The 23,585-nt window shown below is 38.3% G+C and overlaps 1 protein-coding gene across 1 annotated transcript; it reads left to right on the forward strand.

The window, feature by feature from the left end:
* Positions 1-270: 270 nt before the first annotated feature.
* LOC306660302 (coiled-coil domain-containing protein 43-like) lies at positions 271-23,585 on the forward strand (the record flags this gene model as incomplete). Its single annotated transcript, XM_079138410.1, has 4 exons — positions 271-314; positions 7,418-7,503; positions 22,161-22,408; positions 22,451-23,585. The coding sequence occupies 4 exons, from the start codon at positions 271-273 to the stop codon at positions 22,943-22,945; spliced, it is 873 nt and encodes a 290-aa protein (XP_078994536.1). The 3' UTR covers positions 22,946-23,585.

Consider the following 23,585-nt stretch of genomic DNA (forward strand, 5'->3'; position numbering starts at 1 on the left):
TGTCAGAGATTCCTGAAAGTGAAGTACCTCATAGCTCAGGAAGATGATTGATCTCACTGGATCTTTAAATAAGAATGAAATGATGGAGAGCTTCAGTTTCCTCATGAAATGTAAAGGGCAATAAGGCTTTATTTTATTTTATTTCATTTCATTTTATTTTATTTAGTTGTAAGGTAACACCTGCTTATGGTAGAGAGAAAACCAATTCAAGTAGTAGCTAAGGATATACAAAGAGGGAAGCTGTGTCTCCCCCTGCTGCCTCCTGCCGCCATGGTGGCCACCCTCCCTACTGCAGCTACACTTACAATCTGTTGGTAAGTCCTTCTGGAGCGATTCCTTGCCATATCTCTGTACAAGCACGTGAGTAAATGTGCACGTAAATACATAAATGCATGTATTACATACATTCTTTCTCTTTATTCCAGACAATGTTTACAGAAAATCATATTGTGGTAGGATAGAAGAAATTTCTAAAAATTGTTGGAAAGGAGATGTAGAAGAAGAATGAGGAAATAAAATTTTAATTTAGAAATTCCACATACATTTCCAGCCCTGTTACTCCCTCAGTCAGACTCTCTTCCAGGCCTGACACTGCCAAATTTCTGACAATTCTGTAACTCTACCTTGTGCACTATTAATAAACCCTCCTAAAAAAAGATTAAGGAAAGAGAGATATGATACTTTGAGAACCCTATCTATAATTTAGGGTACCCTCAAGTGTTTTCTTTTTTGGAAAGGGGGGGTCCCTCCTGGATTGAACTCAGGGGTATTTGACCACTGAGCCACATCAGTATTTTATTTAGAGACAGACGCTCACTGAGTTGCTTAGTGCTTCACTTTTGCTGAGGCTGGCTTTGAACTCGCAATCCTCCTGCCTTAGCCTCCCTCAAGTGTCTTCTACTGATCAGATAATAAAGTCCATGTCAGGCTAAGAATCCAGAGAACTACCAGATCACCATAAACCATCTTGAGATACCAAACTGATGTCATCCCTTCAAAACTTCCCATATATATCAAGTTCCCTTTCAAAGAGGAGTCAAATTCCCTTTCAAAGAGGAGTCAGGAACTCCAAAAACATGTCTCTCACTCTCTAGAAGGCCTTCATTCTCCTTTGAATGTACTAAATTCATTTTCCGCTTTCCAAAATAAATCTCCATGCCTCTTCTGACACGTACTGAAATTCTTTCCTGTCACATATGTCAGGGACTCCTCTTGTCCTCAGTGGAGATCCTCCCCATGACTCTGGCAACTCCTTGGTATCTTCTTCTGAATATATTTCTCCTCCCATGACAATATTACACTACTATTTAATTAGATTTTACTAATTGTAATAATTATTTTTCTTTATATTTTTTCTCCTGAGTCCTCATATGCTAACAGGTCCTGACTTAGTTCTTTATAAGTATACATCAATCTTCTTTTACAAGGAAGGTGTTTCTTGCACCAAGTAAATAAGTTTGTGGGGCCATATGTCAAAAATTAAAACAGTGCTACACTCTTCACTCACCAATGAGACTAGATGAAGATGTATAATGACAGAAAATATGAGCACATGATATTTTGATGGTGACATTCTGATATAGCTCCTTTAATGATAGCTATTTGCAGTACTTATTTCTTATTTTTGTTTGCTAATAATTTTGGACAATTTTCATACATCCCTATTTAGCATTTTTTCCTCCAGACTTTTTACTAATGATTTCTTGATAACCACATCTGAGTCTTTCCAAAATAACCAATTCTCTAAAACCACAAAACCAACAGAATGTGCTATAAATTCATTTCAATTTCAACAGTACCTAGGGTTAGCACAGACCCCACAGTTCTAGTGCTCAGCCCCACAGATGCTGCCAATGGGGTCTATGGGCTTCCCACACATCTGTTGTTCCAACTGACTACAAATCTGGAGCTCCTATAACTTCCCCACTTTCAGATTGATAATGTCCTAGAATGCTTTCATAATTCAGGAAATATATATAATTGTAAGTATATTTACAATTATAATTTTTATAAAGGCTACTATTCAGAATTGTCAATGAAAAATATGCATAGGGCAAGGTATGGAGCAAGAGGATGGAGCTTCTGTGCCCTCTCCAGGCATGCCACACTCTCAGCATATCAGTGTGTTCACTGACCTGGAAGTGCCTTCAAGAATATTTATGGAGTTGTCATTGTGGAGGGGTGGTTAATTAAATCATTGGCCACTGATAACTAAACTCAATCTTTAGTAGTTTCTCCTTCCCCAGAACTGTGGGACCAAATAGTTCAAACCCTCTCATCTCATGGTTGTTTTTTCTAGTGACCAGCTCTTATCCTGGAGCTATCTAAGGTTCTTACCATGCACAATCCCGTTAGCTCTGAGAGGTACACTGTGATGAGATGTACATGTCCTATATAAGCCCCTCCCCTTGAGCGTAGTTGGGATTTGTCTATGATTATGTTACAATATATTACAAAGGAGTTGTGTAATGTGATTAAGGTCCTTCATCAGTTGACTATCAATAAGGAGATCATTTTGGGTGAGCCTGACCTAATTAGGTGAGCCCTTAAAAGAGACAAGAAGTCCCTGCTAACTTTGATAAAAGAAACTGCACTGTTGTGAGCAGAGAAGTCCACATGTAAAGGAACTGAGGGGAACCTCTAGGAGCTGAGAGAAGTCCTGAGCTGACAGGAAGAAGATGAAGACCTCAATTATCTGAATGAATGCACTATGAATATTTTGCTTTGAATATATAATTTTTACAAGCACTTTCATAAATTAGAACTGCATAAAACTTTCTTTTCTGGTGCTGACTACCTCAAATATATGAATAATGGGTTCTTGCAGATATATAGGTTTATACTAATTGATTTCTCAATTGTATGTAAGTAGAAACACAAACACAGATTCATGGTTTAATTGGTAACACCAGGATTTCAAACTCAAATCTGTATACAGACCAGGCAAACATCATACATAAATAAAGCCACCTATGTAAGTGCCTATGTGTACAGTGGACAAGTGGTAGACATTTATGGAGATGCTCCTGAGTAACGCACAGGAAGCAGCCTCTTGGGTCCAGCCAGTTACTAGAGGCAGAAATGTGAACATAGGGCTGCAAGATCTACCATATATTTCATTACTTTAAAATATTTGGGTCTAGAGATGTGGCTTAGCAATAAAGCACTTGCTTAGCTTGTACAAGGATCTGGGTTCAATCCCCAGTGACACCAAAAAACAAAAACAAAAACAAAAACAAACCAGATTTGGTTCCAACTTAAAAATGAAAAGTCACTATCATTGAACTTTTGAATTACACAGTAAATCTTAGGATTAACATAGTTGTGTACATAAGAAAAGTGTCACTCATTCTGTTAGTCAGTCAGAATTAGGTTTAAAAGTATATTTTTCCTGTAACATTCCCATCAGTAGACCAGCAGAGGTCTTTCAAGAGTCTAGAAGAAAGGCAGGCCCCTTTAAAAACTAAATCATAATTTAAAATATAAGAAAGCCCAGGTGATTCTGAACGACAACAAGACTGAGAAAAGTACTTGCTAATCATATTTTTATGTATAGCAACAAAAGTGAGAATTTCAATTTGCATCTATATCTCATAACTAACCAAATAAACCTAGACATGAGAGTGAATCTCTCTCTCTCTCTCTCTTTTTTTTTTTTTTTTAGATTTTTGAAAACTAAAATTTTCTCCATGTAAAAAGCACAAAGTTTGAAAACAAAAAACTTGAGACATTTTGGGGGAGACTTAGTCCAATGAGTTAAGTAACTCTTAGTTGATGTAAATTCTCACATGCTTGAGATCTACCTTCTGCTTTTACTAGTTATAATTTGCACAGGTTAAACATCCCTAATCTGGAAATACAAAACCTATCAAATCCAAACCCAAATCCAAACGCTTCTGACCACAACATGATGCCACAAATGGAAAATCCCACAGATTATTTCATGTGCAAAATGCAGGTATACTCAAAATATTGTGTAAAATTACCTTCAGGCTATGTGTATGATGTGTATAAAAATATAAGTGAGCTTCATGTTTTGACATGGGTCCCATCTCCAAGATATCTATATGTAAATATTTTAAAAAATCAAAATCCTAAGTACATCAGTTCAAGGCATTTTGAACAAGGGATGCTCAACCAGAAATATGCAAGCCTTGCTTCTGGTAGGCATACCCGCTTTCTGAAAAGCCATCGAAGAGGACTAATAACAAAAGTCGTGGCAAGAGAAGATATTTAAAAATTAAGCCTTTGGTATCGAAATTCATACAGTGTTCTGCAAACATACGTATGCAAAGAAATGGGCGTCCCAAGTGCCTTTCCCTTTTCGGAAAAGAATTCCAGAGTTTGTGTATTCATTGGGGAATCTGGACTTCTTGCTGAAGTCCAGAATATTGCTTTTCCATTCATCATCATTAATGAAGCTTGGGCAGATCTGTGGCCCACTTGACTTCTGGTCTGGAGGCTTATGAAATATCATTTTGACGAAAGCTACAGTACAAGTAGAACTTTTCATTCCACATCAGTACTGTGTATTCCATTTCTGTGTAAAGTGCCTACCAATGTTGTTGGGAGTCCTATTCCAATGATCTCTCAGAGGACATTGGGCTGCAGTAACAAATATGCCCACGATACAGTAATGTAACATAACAGAAGCTTTTCACCTACATGAAAAGTCAGAGTGCTGCAGTATGGTACAGGTCGGTGAGGGCTCTCTGCTCCACTCAGGGCACAAGGTTGACAGGGATTCTGACGTCTCTGACACCTGTCTCTCACAGTCAGAAAAACAGGAAAAGACTATGGAAGAGCGCGCGAGGGAGGTTTTTATGCCAGGCCTAGATGTGGCAAACATCACTTCCGCTCACGTTCCATTTGCTACGATTCAATCATTTGCCTATACCAAACTGTGAAGCAAGATGTAGCTCAGTGCCAAGAAGGAGAAGAATCCAGTTTGAGTAATTAGCTATCACTCTCAGTTGCAGGTGGGGGAAAAATCTAGAACAATTGCCTCTGGGTACCCATGTCTGGATACATTTTTTTCCATTTCCAATTTTAAAAATCTTATGTATTACTCATTGCATAGGTTAAAAAAGAAGATAGCTGGGTTTGAATATGAGACACTTTTTAAAAATATTTTTGTTTTTTCAGTGTAGGAGGACACAATACCTTTATTTTATTTTTATGTGGTGCTGAGGATAAACCCAGGGCCTCACACATGCTAGGCAAGTGCTCCACCACTGAGCCACAACCCCAGCCCAGAGATACATGTTTTGTAACTTGGAGCAAATGGGCAGTAAGCCTCTATTTATCCTCTGCCTCCCATGTGTGAAATATATACCTGCTTCATTCAAAGCATGGAGAACACAGGAGAAACTTCACATGTGATCTCTGCCTTTCAGGAGTGTGCAATTAAGCTGGGAAAAAAATGAAGGCTCACTATAATCAAAGACATGATAAAAGTGATATAACAATACACTATTAAATATTCTCTCACTACTTAAGGAGGGAGAAGCAACCCACTACCACTCGGAGTCCCTGATTCATTGCCATAGACACAGCATATATGAGTGTTTTAGAAATAAAGAAAAGAAATTGTTGACAGGTGACTACATTTTAATCAGAAAAACAATTTATGAATTCTATAACCAGTGATTTTAGATTAAAAAAAAAAAAACTCATGCCTAGACAGCTTGGCTGTGTGCCATTTTATTCTTCTTCTCCTCTGGGTTTCTCTTTCTGCACAATGGACGAATAAAGAACTCATTAAATTGTGTTTCATTTTCCCTTCTATCTTCCTTCATAAAATAATGAAATCAAAGGTGAGAATTACAGTGGGTAGAGAAGGACTTGTGATGAGCGCCGGAAACATTGCTTGCTAACAACTATTTAATCAAAGCATTACCAAGATCCATCTGTAGCCTTAAAAGAGATTTTCTTCCAAGTTCTGCTGTATTGAAATGCAGTACGAAATTCTGCATTAAACCAGGAATTCTCCAAATTCAATAAAAGGAAATGTAAAAAGATATTTTCTTCAAATGCCTCCAGCTGGCCATCTGCCCTAATCACATACAGGCCTCAAAATTGTTTTCTACTGACAATAATAGGATCTATAAAGAGTATTACTGTGGAGTGATTTGGGAGACTGTGGAGTACTGTGACCCTTCGCCTCGGTGTAGCTGAGCACGCCTGGATGCGAATACAAAGTCAGACACTGAAAAAGAGCCCAAGCTTTCCATGAGCCGCTTCCTCTTTAACGGTGGTGGCATGTTCCTCAAATCTCTCCCAGGGGCAAAGGACAGCTGATTAGCTGCTGATCGTCTGCCCTCCGAGGGCAACCACAAGTGGCATAGATGGCGGCACAATTATTGCAATAATTCAGCAAAGTGGGATTTTTAAAAATAGGTTGCCTTTAGCTGTCATTCTGTCATTGGCATTTACTTGAGGCCGTGGGTAAGGTGTGCAGGCAGGGAGCACTGAGCCTCTGTACAGTGCTTTAGGGAAACAGAGGCAGTGGGGAACGGAGGGAGGTGAAGGGGTCAGGCGGTGCTTACAAGAGGCAGCCTGATAAGGTGGGGAGAACATGGAGACTGGGATGGAAAGATCTGCCTCTTCTTACCCCTCCTTGTCTCATTCCCCATGCAAAATAAGGGCTCACCTCCTTGAGCCCCAGATCCCTTATCTGTGAAGAGAGAATTACATGTGCCATTCAGGATTGCCATGTGCAGTGATTGAGTTGTCTTTGAAAGGGCTTTGAAAACAACAAAATGCTATGAATAGCATTGAGTGGTATAAAGAACACAAAAGAAGTTCTACATGAAGATCCTGACATCAGGGTTCAGTTTCTTGAGTAGAATAGCACATTCATTAGGCAATTTAAGAATTTAAGGAAAATGAGCAAGCAGACAAGCATGTAAAATCCTATGATAAGGACAGGAATGTTTCCCATTTACCTAGGAATCCATGCACTTTTTTTTGGACCAGAGATTGAATCCAGGGACCCTTAACCACTAAAACACATCCCCAGTCCCTTTTTTATATTTTGTTTAGAAACAGGGTCTCTCGGAGCTGGATTTGAACTCACAATCCTCCTGCCTCAGCCTCCCACACCCCTGGGATTACAGGCATGAGCCACTTCACCCACCTATCTGTGCCCTCTTATAGCTACAATTTAAAACTTTCAGAGTAGTTCTTTAAATTGATACTTGTGACAACTCTTGGTGCTATAGTTTGCTTATTGAATATTCCTCAAAGATTCGTGTGTTGAAGTCTTGGTCTCTAGCCTGTGGCATTATTAAGAGGACGCTTGGGATGCAGTGGGACCTTTAGTAGATGGAGGTTGGTGGAAAGAAGTTGGGTCACTGGGTTTCATGCCCTTGAAGGGGATATGGGACCCTGACTCTCTCCTCTCTTTTCTTCCCAGCATCCATGAGATGAACGGGCTTCTTCCACCACACAAGCCTACCATGATGTACTGTGCTGCTACAGGAGCAAAGAAATACGGCCAAGGTGACGATGGGCTGAAACCTCACCCTAAGCCAAAATAAAATTTTCCTCCTTTGAAGTTGGTTTATCTCAGGGATTTGCCAGAGCGAAGAAAGCTGATGACCATAGTAGAATGAAGAAATATTGTCCCACTCCTTCCCCAGATGTGTTGAAAGGACACCTTCATTGGGCCACGCCCTGCTCAACAGGCTTTCTGTGCTGTGGGGACTCTGATCCTTTTGCAGATACACACTGAGGTAAGGACTAGTATGGTTTTTCCTCTAGAGTTTGGGAAATGGGATGTGAAGAGACTAAGAAGCATACACACCCAAAATCATACGGGTAGAGGCAAGACAAAAACCCAGGAAAATAAGCTCCTAATTACTACAGCATTGCCTCAGATGTAAGAGTTGAGGTTCAGAAGGGAAAAGAATGTTTCAAGGTGACTTAAATCTTAAGCAAAGGAAGATTTAATACTAAAACATGGTTCTTTGGGCTTGTGGCCCAAAGATCAGAGACAGATACTGGAGTGAAGAAGCAAAATAGATTAGCTCTATTTTTTCTTGAGTATACATTTTTAAATAGAAAGGAATTTATTAGAACAGTTAAACAGTGATTATAATATTATATTATATATAATATTATAATATATTATATATTATATATATACACATATATGTTTATATATTATATATTATATATATACACATATATGTTTATATAATAGATATACCACCAAATAATTTAGGGCCTATGATAGAAAGTTAGAGAAAGGGTTAAATTGTGTTAGAAAACTCCATTGACTAATAACATTTATAACCACTACCTAATCTTCCATGTTCCTCCTTGTTCCTGACTATTTCCTTGCTCTGGAGTCTGCTTGTTTTAGGCATTGGGTTCTCCTACCAAGTTTTATCATGGGAAAAAAAAAAATCCCTGCAGTCTTTTCTCATTGGTTATCTTTCCCTCTGATTTCTTATCAAATTCTCAAACAAACACAGCACAACTCAGCTCTTGTCTCACTTGTTTTACGGTCTATTTAAGAACAGTGTTTTCTTTAAAGGGAAAGATTTTTAGCTAACCTTGTAAAAGGCCTTAACCCATCAGAGACTTGCTCTCTGAGAGCTCAGCTCTGTCACATCTTTGTCTGACAAAAGCAGAGAAAACAGAACCCAAGGGCCATCTGTCCCTTGGTCTACCCACCTCTTGGTCACGAGAATTAATGCCATATGCCAGCCTCTCTCCTGCCAGAAAGGAATTAGTCACTATTCCTTTGAGTGTCAGTGAGTTGACATTTCGCCTGATGTAGAAAAGTTTCCTGCTTCAGCAACAGGAAGAACCATATTGGTAAACTGGGAGTTAGTGTACCCCCGAGGAATAGCAGAGACTTGGAAAGTCATCAACTAAGGTATCTGCTCACAGAGGGCTGAGAGAAACAAAAGAAATGATTTGGGCAAAGGGCTTTTCACATCTTCTTGACCTCAAAAGATGGGGCCAGGATTGGTGTAGGGAACATTCCTCAAGCTTATCGGACAGCAGTCACTGACACCATGGTCTAAGTAAGCCAAACAGTCTGAACAGAGAAACTGAGGTAATGGTAAAGACTCTCCATGGAATGAAGGTCTTTGCAGTTGCTGAGGCTGAGTCTGAGCTGAGGGGAGGCCTCGTTCTGTCATTCATCACAGAAAGCTGTGATGTGAGCTGCCTGTGCTGCCTTGCCTCATGCTGTGTGCAGGAGCTTGCCATTCCCCAAGTCCTTTGTCTCAGACCTGTTGCTGGGCAGAATTGCTTAGGCATGCTTGGTTTGTTTACACTACCTGGACCCTTGACGTATAGTTCACCTATAGGCTGATTCTGTTAGATTTTAACAAGCATGTGAACCTGATTGGATAATGTGTCTACATATGTCCTGTGCAACCCTAAATAAAATCAGATCCGTGCCTTCAGAGCTCAATCTCCAATGCCTGGGTAAGGCTAAGTAGGGTAGGCATCGTCTGTCCTCACCCTCAGCAAACCAGTCTCAGAACATCTACAGATTGGCTTAAATTCTGATCCACTGTTTAGTGACTTTGAGACTGAGCATGCCAGTTAATTTTTCTGATCTTTATTTTCTTCAGGTTGTTCAGTTCCACAGTTAATAAACATACTCAGTGATGGAGTTAATTCAACAAGTATCCATGAAGTACCTATTATGAGCAAGACCTGTGTGTGCTTGTGTGAATTTAACAGTGAATAAGTTGGACACCATCTTGGCCCCAAAGGTCAGGGTCGTAAAACCAGGCATTCATAAAAAGGTGGGGACAATGTCTGACTGTAGAACTACTTTGAGAATTCAGTAAAATAAAATAAGTAAAGTCTGTGGTACCTAGGTACTCCATGAATTGCTATTGTATTGAATGCTTAGAAATTTGCATATGTAAAATTCAGATTAATTTCAGCGCTTCAGTTGGATTTTACCTGAACACTCAATGTGCTCTCCTTACAGAAAACACTCTTATGTAAAAGGATCACGAATCTTCTTTTTTCTTCATAGAAAATATATTAAAAACACAACTTAACTGAGCATATTCAAGGTTATAAATATAGGGACACCTAATTACTTCATCATATTCTTTATTTTTCATTTTGTATGCATCAAATTCTTTTAAAATTGGACAAATAATTCTGGCTTTTTGGAAGGAAGACGCTAGCAAAGTTCAAAGCAATAATATTCTAGCAGCTGAGATAGGCTGTAGTGACGACACTATGGCATTTTCCAAATGGCTACAGGAGTCACTCAGTAATGGGCTGGTGGGCTAGACCCACTCAGCCAACAGACGGAACTAGTCTTGCAAAATTGAAAAAAGGAAATGGATGCAATTTTCCAAGTAATTTAGGAGAAAAGTACTTTCATCTCAATTCTTGAGGAACAATAATTGGCACAAATCTCTGCCCCAGAAGTGGAGATCTTGATATTGTAGAACCAATGCCTGTCAATCATGGAGGAAGCTTGGAGTGAGGGCTAGGAGTAGAAGAGAGGTTATCCAGAGGAAAGCATGCTCTTGTTGCACATAAAATCTGAATGTTGGCTTAAATCCCTACACAGATATGTCCCTCTTCTAGTTGCATATAACCAACTCACTACTCTGGTTTTGCTAATAGAACATGTTTAGTTATATTTATTCATATGGTATTATTCTGGAAGTTATTCTCTTCACTTTAAATTCAGCTGAGCAGTTATTTCTGAACCTAGAGAGCAGTGGATATGCAAAGTCAGAGAGGAGGGCAGACAACCGCACAGCAATCATAATAAAAACTCCACAGGAAAACAGCATCCTCCCTGGGCTGACAACCAGAATTACATCAAACAATTTTAAAAGAACTGGGAACTTTTGTTATTAGCTCTCCCTCGCTGTGTCTCCCTAGCAGAATGTTCAGTGGCTGCTCAGCCCGAGCAATTGTAGCAATTCATTAAAAATAAATAAATAAAGACCCCATAAGTGACTGCTTCATCATTCTGAAGCTCAGCCTTCAGAAATAAAGTTGCCAAACTGAGCTTTGGCAGACATAGGAGCTGTTAGTGTAGTGTCCACATCTTAGCTCTGTCTTTTCTAGGCTGTACACAATCTCAGGTGAATCAGAAGAGATTGTCCATTAACCAATGAGTGGCATGTGGTGGGAAGAAAAGTATGAACTTTTGAGACTCAAAGAAGGATGCTGAGAAATAACTCTGTCACTTACTATATGATTTTTGACAAATTATTCAACTTCTTTGAACTTGTTTCTATACACAATGGATATAGATCTAAGAAATTAGTTTGTTAACATAAGTGATATGGATTGGGGGGAGATAAATACTTAGTAAAAGTACCTTCCCTTATGCATAGTAAATATGCCCCTGATTTCCTCTTACATTTTAGGGTTCACTATGCTGACCTAAACTACCCAACAGTCTTTGATGCTGGGGCAAAATTAGGCACAAGGCAGCTCTAAGTCATACCTGATCCTAATTTTGTGAAACATAAAGTTAAATCTTCTTAGCAGGTGGTCCCTAGAGAGAGGCAATAAACCAAGGAAGAGAGACTAAAGCTCCAGAGGTTAGGTTAGAAATAGTTACCCTTAACTCCTGTTCATATCTACTCCACTTCCATATGGTTCAACAGTATCAAAGCAGAAGCCTGAAGCAGCCCATATAACTTGAGTCTCTAAACTTAATTTTTGAAACCCCAGCTAGGTCATTACTAAGCAGTAGGATCATTAGTAAGTATTGCTCTGCATCCTGGGATGATATGTTTTATTTCTTTGTTTTGATATTTATTTATTATTAAATCAATTTATGCACATAAAAATTAAAAAAGTGTAAGGAAGAAAGTGAGAGCTTTTAAAGTCCCATCCCCTTTTCCTTATCCCCCAAATTCAGATGACCCATCTCTCTCTCTCTCTCTCTCTCACACACACACACACACACACACACACACACACACTGGATTTGTACTCCTGATTTCAAATCAAACTGAATCTGACTTCGGATGTGACTTCCAGTTGAACTGAGGAAGTGACATGTTGGATTGCATGAATTTTATTCCCATAGAAGTCAATTTTACTCTTCAAAACTCTCTGGGCTGTGACATTTTGTGGAGGATGGGTCTAATGGAAAGTAAACTCCACTCTTTATGCCTGTTATGGCTGCCTTGAGGGTCTCTGACAGCCATGTCTGTCTCTGCCACAGAAATCTTTACAAATGTTCCCTTTAGTTCTATTGAAGGCGAGTTTAGTATTGTGAAGAAAATAACAAAGTACTTTTATTATTCTATATTAGCAGATAAGATCTTTTTAATACTTAAATATCAAATCAGTTTTCTGAGAGTCACAACCAAGAATAATAACTAAATTTTCCACCCCCAGATGTTCCTTAATTCACTGAAATCAAGTTAGGCAGAAACCCAATCTTTTATAGAAACCCAGCAAATTAAGATATTGAAAGAAACTGCTTCAGATCTGTATTTATCATACATTTGATGTATACAAAGCAACTCCTGCAAAAATCTTCACACAGATTTATCTGGGGCAGAGAGGTCTCTGTTCTTTGACTCTACCACCCATCCTACACATGAAATTTCCCCTTGAAGTAAAGTAGCAATGATGAAAACATTTCCACTGAAAACCCATTATTGGTTCCCCACTACTCACAAAACAAAGTCCCAGTGCTGGTCTTCCAGGTCTTTCCTTTGTCTGATCCAAGGTACATTTCCAGTTTTTCTTCCCCTGATCACCAACATGACATGAATTTAGCACAAACTGGACTGTTTCTGCAAAGCTCTTCCAGCATCCTTGCCTCCACATAAAGACCATGCCCACTTACTGTCTCCACTGAAAATGTTTTTCATTCGACTGTGTCTGAGTTATCATATTCATTTGTATCTGAAATAAAGATGCCTTTCAAAAAAAAAAAATGAAAAAGAAGAGCACAAAAGCAAAGTTGCCCATAGCCACCCCTGCTTCGAATGATGGTGTTGGGATATCAAGGAGCAGAAATTAGCATTGGCAGTACTGTATTCATATTTTAAAAACACAGGCTCATGGAAGTACATGAACCTTTCTAGATTACAGAAACACTGTCCTTTCAAGTCTTTGGGCAGATGACCTATGCAGCACCAGAATAAAAATTGTTAATAAAGTACTTAACAATAGGTCTGTACCTAAGTTGGCTTGGAATGCATTTTGGGGTAGGGTATTTTACAGAATTGTTCTATGAGGCCTGGGAGGCTGTTGTTTTCTGAGAAGCAGCCAAGGTGCAGCAGAGAGAAGCTTTACCAGATAACCTGAAACTGGAGTAAAGATACTACTACCTATAAGTAAAGCCCAGACACAAAACATGACTGAAGGACTTTTAATCACAGAGCTAATATTTCCTCTGACGTTATTTGCAGGGTTGCATGTAAAGTCACTTCCACATTTTTCTAACATTTCAATTCACTCAACTCCTCAGCCTTGTGCCTGTGACACTCCAAAAGAAAGAGAGAAAGAGAAAAGTTCCAGCCAGCAGAACAGTACCATGTGGAAAGAAGAATGTATCCTAGACATAGCATGCTCAGTGGAGGTCAGGAATTGAGCAACACAGTGACTCAGAGACATGAAGACCTCCATGAATTCCCAAAATTAATGGAAATGATGTGGGGTTCCCCTTTCATATGTAATGGGCATAAACTAAACCAATGTGAGTGAAATCTAACTCCAGAAAATGAAAGGACATAGGGAATATATAAGAAGGTCATCTGTGGGCAAATTATCCATTCATGAAACTCCAAGTGAAATGCCACTTTACCTACAAGTCATCGAGAATCAGAAGAAGGAAGAAAATAAGAGAAGGGCAATGAAGGAACTTCATGGCTGGAACAGGAGCGGGTGGGTGACAGACACATTATTTTCAGCCACCCTGTCACTGCAGCCTGACGAAGCAGTGGCACACTGCCAAACACCTCCCACACAATCTCTGTACTTGGCTTCTTTCCCTTGATGGCTCCCTCTCCTCACCCACCATGTCATAAAGCTCCCCAGAAGTGGTGTCCTTGTTTTCAAGGACAGAGCCTGGAAGACGGTACAGTGACAGACATATAAAAAGCCTCACATCGAGGTTGCCCAAATGTATTTTCTCCATGTTCTGCTGTTTCAAGTAATGCTCACGACTTCTACCCACATTGGTTAAAAAGACAACTTTTGAACTCTTGGGCTTTATAATAATGATATGCCATCCCCGTTTCCCTGTATATAAAGGCGATATTAAATATGTATTAGAGACAGGTGTCCCAAAAGTCTTAGCCGTGATTAGCCTGTGAAGAATACAAATTCATTTTTTTTCTAATCAAAACTGAAATTTCAGCATAGCTTTGGAGTTCTCGAAAATTATAATGTACAATTTTCCTAAGTATTCCCTCATTAATTTGTTAGAGACTGTACTTCCAAATGGAAATTTCATTTGGCTGTATCCATGTATACTTCTAATTTAAAGCAATATGGTGATCGTTGAAGCCTGGATCAGAGTTAAAAGAGACTGTGGAGATTAACTAGTCTATACCCTCTGCTTTATAGATAAGGAAATCAAGGCCCAGGAGTAGAGATGAGACTTTACTCTTCTCATTAGATTACTATCACTGGGTTTTACTCAAAATAATAGCTTCTCACAGAGGACCTATAATTCAGAACCTTTTCAGTACTTCTAGTGGTGATTTGTGATGAGCTATTCATAATCTCCAGGTTCATTTTTAAATCATCAACAGCTCTTAACTGCCAGACAGCTTCTTTTTGGTTAATTACATATATTCTGTACTGATTTTTACCTAAAATCAGTTAATGTGTGCCACACTCTTCCTCAAAGGAAATGTTCCAGAGACTACTGAGTTCCTGAAAAACAAGTTTAACTGCCTTAGCCTGTCTATGACTTTTTGCAGATGAACCGCTGGCAGTTTTCTACACATTTCCAAGCTTTGGTTGGACTACTCTGATCTGTACATCTATATTGAAGGCAAACTTTATGGATATGGATTCAAATTTTGGGTCTTCCCACTTACTTGTTACTTCACTTGGGGGAAATTCCTTTACCTTAGCCCTGAAGTCTCCCTTTGCCTACAAAATGGAAATGAAGATGGTGTATGGAAGAACCTGCCATTATGTTCACCTTTTGCCAGCAAAGACGGGAGAGGGAGCCCCTATTTTCCTTTTCCTTTGCTTTTGTCTCTACCCATTGAGGGTAATACAAGTTTTGCTCTCCTCCTAGGAGAGAATGAAGGCAAAACAGTCTCTTAATGCCTACATTTCTTACAGAGAAAAGGGCATCAGTGAACTTTGCTAGAAGTTTCCCTTCCTTGAACCATTTTATTGGTGGTCATGGTGACAGTACCTAAAGTCGGGCCAGATTCAGGTTTTCATTTTGACTCTCTGCATTCTGTCAAATCTGGGCCTCTTGTTCTGATTAGGTATTACTCCACTTTATTTTCTGCCTCCAAACATATGGATGAGATAAAGTTGACATTCTCATTGATCCAGCTGGTTGGGTACAGGAGCTTTGTGTCTATTTTACAGACCCAGAAGACTCCCTGGGGTATTAATGTTTAGATTCAGAGTAGCACAAGTCTATTTTAGCCTCGATTCTAAGACATGGTGTGCAGCCCAACTTCCTATTTTATTCAACAATTTTCTTTGCATGTATGCTCCTTTGGGGGTCACATAGAGAAGAGGGGTACCTTTTTCATCTTTATATAACTCTAAATTCAACCTACTCTTCAAAAACTAGTTCTAATCTTGGTCTCTGATTTTCTAAAGCGAAAGGATTTTCTACTATCTTAAAACTACAATAAACTTCTCTCTCTGCCTCTCATATAGCTTTTATATAATCAGCTACCTTTTTGGCTGTTTACATGTTATCCCCTCTTCCCACTTATTCAATATTTATATTACTCTACTTTGGTTTACCTACATCAGGATCAACATAGTACCTTGCCCAGGTAGATGTTAGGCAAACATTGAGCTTACATAAGAACAATTTATTCTTTTGAATTTATGCCTTTGGTTTCATTCAAGAGTGGACTATATGATGAATATATAAATGATCCTTTGACCAATAAATTTTTAGCTAGTATTTGAACTAAAATTGTTCACCTTTGCCAGTATTCCATGTTCACTGCTGCTTCCCTTCATGGTTCCCTTCTATTCCCCTCTTCTAATTGCCCCACGTCCCTACCGTCCACCACCAGCCCACAAACGCTTCCTCAAAACTGGGCATATTTATTTCTAATCATATCTTTATTTTTTCATCTTCCTTCATCTATCATATATTTAAGGCAATTATTCTTAATTGTTGATTTTCTTAATTTCTTGTAGCCTATGGGTTGGCTCTCCAAGCTCTATTGACTTGATTTCTTCTACTATACCTTCCTTAAGTAGGAAATAATTAGATCTTTCTTACTGTTTGTTTAAAAAAAAAAAAACAAAAAAAAAAAACAAATGAAAAGTTGCTGTTTCTTTTTAAAAACAATACTGATAGAAAAATATCCTCTTGCAAACTGGCTAGCTGGGAATGTAATGCCAGGTGAACACTGACCAAGTGGAACTGCTTAGGGTTAAAATAAACAGTGATTCTTTTGCAAAAAAAAAAAAAAAATGACCTGGAAATTGGGACACTACACATTAGTGCTTGCCAAATCAAGGGACTTAGAAATTTGAAATGCCCTCTCTCTGACTCTGTCAAGAAGCTCATATTGATACAAGCATCCAAAAAATAAAAATCTCTGTCAAATGTGATGCTGCATCTTGTAGACTAGCGTGTGCTTGACCCAAAGTGGTCAGTGGAGCATGGCATTGCGTATGGGTGCCAGTGAGAATGGCTGTTTATCCAAAACCTGTATGAAAGGCTATGTTTGGAAAATACAGGATGAAAAAAATCTATCACCATGGCAACAAATTACTTTTATATTCACATAGAGCAAAAATAGATCTCTCTCTCTCTTCCTCTCTGAGAAACACATATTTTAAAGTGCAAGGAAGATTAAAGGTGATATGCAGAAGCAGTTGCATGAATATATTTTCATTTTTCTTCATTTAGTTTATACTAATGTCAGTGTAAATCTGAAAGGCTGAAATAATTTTGAACTGGGAGTATCTCAGTTTCAGAGAGCAGGAGCAGCTTAGGAGAGAAATATATAAATCAGAAACACTATTTTGACTGTAATATAATGATGGCAGAATTGAACTTATCAAAACAAAATGTTCCTGGCATCAGTCACCCAAAGAAAATATTGTTTCTTCATGTTTTTTTTTTCTTCTTTTTGAAAAGTCCCCACGTTTTGCTCCTCCTTTTAGCTAACCAAGAAAAAAAAAATCCTCAAGTGACAAGAAAGGTAATTATATTTACAACAGTGATTATTTCAGGCTTTTCTCTTTCTTCAAAATTTGAGGAGTTGCTAATCAAGGTGCATAGTCTGGAACTCTACAGGGGACGTAGGGAGAAATAAGGATGATACGATTCTGTTTCTTCAGTAGGATTCTTGGAAGCAGAGTCCTAGGAAGTCCTTACCACCATCACCACTTACCTTCCAGGTTAGAGCTGTTTACTGACTTAATTGGTCCCTAGCAAGTATGTTGTAAGACTTGAAACTTAATTAATATAAACATTTCAGTATGATGCATTTTGTCACATTATTTTTCTCTGGAAACATTTCAATATTTAACAATAACCTTTATTTTTTTAGCAAAGCTTAAAGAAAATCCTTTGTAAGTTTCTTCCCCAAAACCAGCAAGCTATATGATGAACTATATAAAATTGCTATTTTTTGAAGGTCAAAAATGGCCAAGTAGAAATTTCACAGGTTTAACCTACTTGCTATTTTATCTGTTATAATGGTGATAGGACTTCCCTTTAAAGCACTGAAGCTGTTGATAATTTGTAATTCATCACTATCATCTTTCTACTGTCATAGAAAAGAGGTGAAAAGCTTTCACATTTAATGTTGGATTTTCTGCACAACTCAATATGGTCAAAACTAAACTCATCACCACCTACAACCTAGCAAGCCTACTTCTGTAATAGCTATTTTAGCAATTGGTTCTCCCACATATCCGAAACAGAAATCTGGGAGGAATTCTTAGTGTGTGTGTGTGTGTGTGTGTGTGTGTGTGTGTGTGTGTGTGTCTATCCCTTTCCTCTCTTAAGCACTTACAGTCGCTGAATTTCATCAATCACAACCTTCCTTGTCTTGATAATGCTGATTGTTGCCATAGTTCAGGACTACATCCCGCCTGCATTACTGCCATAGTCACAAGAATATTTTCCACATTTATATCTCCTCATTCACCAGTTCATGTCCCATTGCTGCCAGAACAGGTTTACTATGTTACAAATCTAAAATATGCCTGTCCTGATCAAAAATCTCCTGGTCCCCCATTGCCTAAAGTTAAATTCCAAATCCCTAAATTGTAGTGAACTTGAACTACCATACATTTTTTTTCTTGGTTTAATTTGCTTATCTTGGCTACTATCCTAGAATAGCCTACCTTAAGCCATCTAATCTTGCCCAGCTTGGAAACCCCTAATCATCTTTTAGATCTAAACTCAGAGTCCAGGAAAAACTACTTGATCAACCAGGATGAAGAATCTCTGTCTTGGGACTGAGCCTCTGTACATACCAATTGTGATAGTTATCATATCTTAAGTTATAAAGTTATTTGTGTATGCACCTCAATTCTAGCTCTTAGATTGTGAATTTCTTGAGTAAACATGGTTTTACTCAACTTCTTTTTCCCAAAATCCAGCCGAAGCCTTCATTATTACTCAGATTGGTTGAAAAGGGGAATGTGTCAATGAATGACTGCATCCACTTTCTGGTCACTCCAATTGCTTAAAAATAAGGAGTTAATGTTTACGAATTCAAGCAGGACCCAGAAGTATAGTTTGCTTCTTTCTTTCTTTCTTTCTCTCTTTTTTTTTTTTTTTTGAGACATTTGTTCTGACTTTTCAATATTGAATTTTAACTGTAAGCAAGGTTCTTTGGAAGTCATGTACACCCAAACTCTCTGATAATCACATGTGGCTCTACCTATTTTCATAGAAAAACCATAATCTCATCATTAATTAAGTTCTCCTCAGAAAGCACAGAAGATCCTATTGATCTGATGTTCTACTGCATATCCCATTGACTAAACCTAGCTGGACAGTATTTCAGATGCTGATAGCCATCCAGCTCAAGTGACCACATCTTTCTGTTTCTCTGTTGGTGAATTCCCCAGCTCTAGAGTAGAATGCTCAGCCTAGGACCAAAGTAGCTGCAGGGTGCTATACCTTTAATTCCCCCCAAGGGCAACCTGCAAACAACTGTAGGCTGGAGTGGGTGGACAAACACCCCAGCTTCCTCATCCATCAGCGGCACAATTTTGAGATATATTTTACCCAATTCCTCATAGTTCCCAGTGGCAATGAGCCTTAGTTGGTCAAAGCAGTAATAAATTAACACAATTTTACTGACTTTTCTTCCTTCTCAATTTTTTCCACTTCTTATTTTGTGCATTCTTTAATCTTATTCCAGATAGATGACTCACACCCAGCTCCTTGTCTTAGAGTTCCCTTTAAGGGAACTAAAATTAAGACAATAAATATTTGGGGAATGTAGTCCCTCGGTGATCCAGAACCTTAGTAAAATGAGGAAGTTATAAAGTCACAAAGTGTGAGAGCAAATGACTCCAAAAGATCATGTTGCCTTATTTTTCTCTTTCTTTTTCCTCTGATCATATAGTTATCTTGGTTTGTGTCTAGAAAATTCCATCCCCTCATCATCTGGATTAAGTGACACAGGTTTAAATTTTTCTAAACGAAGAATGCAAACTAAACATGAGACATTATAGAAGCACAAAACTTAGATTGCTAAGGCTGTTGTAACAAAGCACCACAACTTGGGTGACTTCTAACTTTAGAAATTTATTATCTCACAGCTCTGGAAGTTAAAAGTCCAGAATCAAGGTGTCAGCAGGACTGGTTCCTTCTGAGGGCTGTGAGGAAAGGATCTGTCCCAGGCCTCTCTCTTTGGCTTGGAGATGGCCATCTTTTACTTGTGTGCCTCACATTGTCTTCCCTCCATGCATGCCTCTCTGTGTCCAAAGTTCCCCTTTTTAGAAGGACACTGGTCATATTAGTGTCCAACCTACTGACCTCATTTTAACTTAGTTATTCTGAGAAGACCCTCTATCCAAATAAATCACATTCTGAGGTATCAGGGATTAGTACTTTAGTATATCTTTTTTGGGAAGACACAATTCAACCTACACATTTGAATTCATGACAGATTTCTTGAGAAACTAAAGTGGAATATTGCGTCGACTTTCTTGATACAAATATCATGAAGTTGTATTTTCTTTCTCATTTCAATACATTCTAGTTTACTTATTAGTCTCTTGCTTGAGGTAAACTTCAGCAGTTTGGTTTTGCCAACCAAAGAGCAAACATTTTAATTATTAAGCAGCATGTTAAAGATTCTTAGAAAATGTTCATATTCATATGCCTTAAACACTCTTTTTCATGTCAATAAAATATAGTTCTAATGAATTCATTTTATCTGTTGCATACTGTTAAGTACCAGATCCTGCTATGATAAACATTTTTACACACCACTGTACTGAACCGAACGATGATTGATGAGCACCTTTAGGCATAGTTTGTTTTCATACACATGTAAATACTTTTCTTCTGAGATACTCAGAATCAAACTACAGGTTTGAAGTGTATGCTTTTCAGATGGTCATTGCCAGATTTCTTTCAAGAAAGGTATACCAGATCATTCAGCCAAGAATAATGCATGAGTGTATTGTTTCCCCATGTTCTTGTTAACACTATATGCTATGGTCTGGACATTTATGTGCCCCTCAAATCTATTTGTGGAGATAGTCGCCAATGTGATGGTGTTGGGGGGTGGGTTTTTGTAGAAGTGATTAGGTCATGAGAGTGAAGTCCTTGCAAATGGGATTAGCACTCTCATTAAAGAGAGTGGAAAATTCCTGGCCTTTATGCTTTTGCACTATGTCAGAATACAGCAACAAATTATCCTATTGTAAAGCAGAGAGCAAGTTTTCACAAAACCCTAAATTTGTGGATGATTGTAAGCCTCCAGAACTGTGAGCAATACATATGTGTTTATAAATTGCTGAGTTTATTCTGTTATAGCCACCTGAATGACCAAGACACTACTTTTTATCAATTTTTTTAGAATTTTGAAATGATGAAAAATGAATATTTTACCACTATTTTACTTTAATTAAAATTAAATTACTATAACTATAGGAGGAAGAGAATCAGTCTATTTCATTTGTTTATTCTTTATTTCTATTTCTTCTGTAGGTTGCCTACTTATAACTTCTGTTTATTTTATAATGCTTGGGACACTTTCTTATTTATTTATAATATTTTATTTGATATGTTTGTGAATCCACTTGTTTTTTAGCATTGTTCTTTTTCATATTTAGCTATTTATGAAATATCTCTTGATGTTCACTATGAGATAAAAATCTAACTTTTTTCCTAAATAAAAGTTTATTTTCCCCAAACCAGTTTTTCCTTCCACTTTGATTTTCTAGAAAGTTTTCTGTACATTATCTAATCTTTTCCGTTGATTTTCTATTCCTCTACAAATCAAACTCTACCAATTATTAATGCTTAAAATGTTTTTGGTATCTGGTCAGACTATTTTTTTTCTGTATACATTTTCTTGGCTATTTTCCTACAACTCCTTTTCTAAATAAACTTTAGGATCAACTTATCAAATTACATTTGGATTTGGACTAGAATTGTTCTCTTTGTATAAATGTGTCCAGAAGACAGTCCTTTCCCATGCCGAATTTACTTCTGAAAAAGCAACTGGCCCTAAATGTGTCTGTTTCTGGACTCTGCCACATTGTCCTGATAAATGCAACTCCTGGGAAGTCTTGGAATCTGAAAACATAAGCTTTCACTGTTTTACTTCTTCTTCAAGAATGCTCTGACTTTCTTAGATCACTTGCCTTTCCATGTAAATTTTAGAATCAGCTTTTTAATTGCTTCACAAAGCCTCAAGATTTTGATTGGGTTTACTACCAATCAATGTTCCAATTTTAAGAGAACTGATATATTAAAAAAATTGAGTTTTCTAATCTACAAATATGTTTCCATTCATCTCCCTCTCCTTGAGTTGCTCTTAGTAATGTTGTAGAAATCTTTCGGGCGGCGCCCTGCGAAGTGGCCGCGGCTGCCTCCGGCGAAAGTGATGGCGGAGGCGGGAGGTTTGGATCCTGGCTGGAGGGACGGTTGGAGGCACTGGGAGTGGACCAAACCGTTTACGGTTCCTACATCCTTGGTGTCCTGCAGGAGGAGGAGGAAGAAGAGAAGTTGGACGCTCTGCAGGGTATCCTATCTGCTTTTCTGAAAGCTCATGGATATGTTGCAGGATGAAAGCTAATAAACTGTGGAGAATGTTCTAAGTATATCAGTCAAGAAGATTTCAAGGAAGAAGATTCCCTTCTTAATATCTGCAAGGAGATTGTGGAACGATGGTCTGAAACTCAGAATGTTGTCACCAAAGTGAAAAAAGAAGATGAGGTACAGGCCATTGCCACGCTCATTGAGAAGCAGGCACAGATTGTGGTGAAGCCCAGGATGGTGTCAGAAGAGGAAAAACGGAGAAAAGCTGCCCTGCTGGCCCAGTATGCTGATGTAACAGATGAAGAGGATGAAGCAGATGAGAAGGATGATTCAGGTGCCACCACGATGAACATTGGTTCTGATAAATCTCTGTTTCGAAACACCAATGTAGAAGATGTTCTCAATGCTCGGAAATTGGAGAGAGACTCACTTCGGGATGAGTCCCAAAGGAAGAAGGAACAGGACAAGCTACAGAGGGAGAGAGACAAACTAGCCAAGCAGGAGCGCAAGGAAAAGGAAAAGAAAAGGACACAGAGAGGGGAGCGAAAGCGATAACCCTGGCCTGTTCAATTCTTCCTCTGCTTCCAGAACTTGATGAAAGGGAAAACTGGTTGTGCATATGTGTATTTAAGAGAAACGAAAGAACATTGCATAGTGATTTCCCAAGGCATTTCCCCTTTTGTTTACATGGTAAAAAGGAAAATTACAATCACTTCTAATTACAAAATGTGCCATGTTTTGGTGATGTGGGTGATCAGATTATTATAGTTGATGTCTGTACCAAAGAGCTGCAATTGGGGCAATCTTTATATTTTAATACTGAAGTCCTGTGCTCCTTTTGGCTCCTGTTTTTATAAAATGTCTTCCCTTACCTTGGATAAATAGCAGGATTCAGAAAGCTGTTAATAGCTTTCATCTGAGAGAAGAAACATGACCATTCTTCTGAGATGAAAAGTGCAAGTACAGATTGCTTCAGAGGCAATATTTACTCCTAAATGTACAGTTTTATGGCTGACATATAAAACTAATAAGGAAGCCAGGTGGGGTGATGCACACCTGTAATCCCAGCTCTTGGGGAGACTGAGGCAGGAAGATCACAAGTTTGAGACCAGCTTGGGCAACTTAGCAAGACCAGTCTCAAAAAAAAAAAAAAAAAAAAAAAAAAAAAAAAAGCGCCTAGGGACTTACCTCTGTG

Source organism: Sciurus vulgaris, assembly GCF_902686455.1.
Source record: "Sciurus vulgaris genome assembly, chromosome: 4".
Lineage (NCBI taxonomy): Eukaryota > Metazoa > Chordata > Mammalia > Rodentia > Sciuridae > Sciurus > Sciurus vulgaris.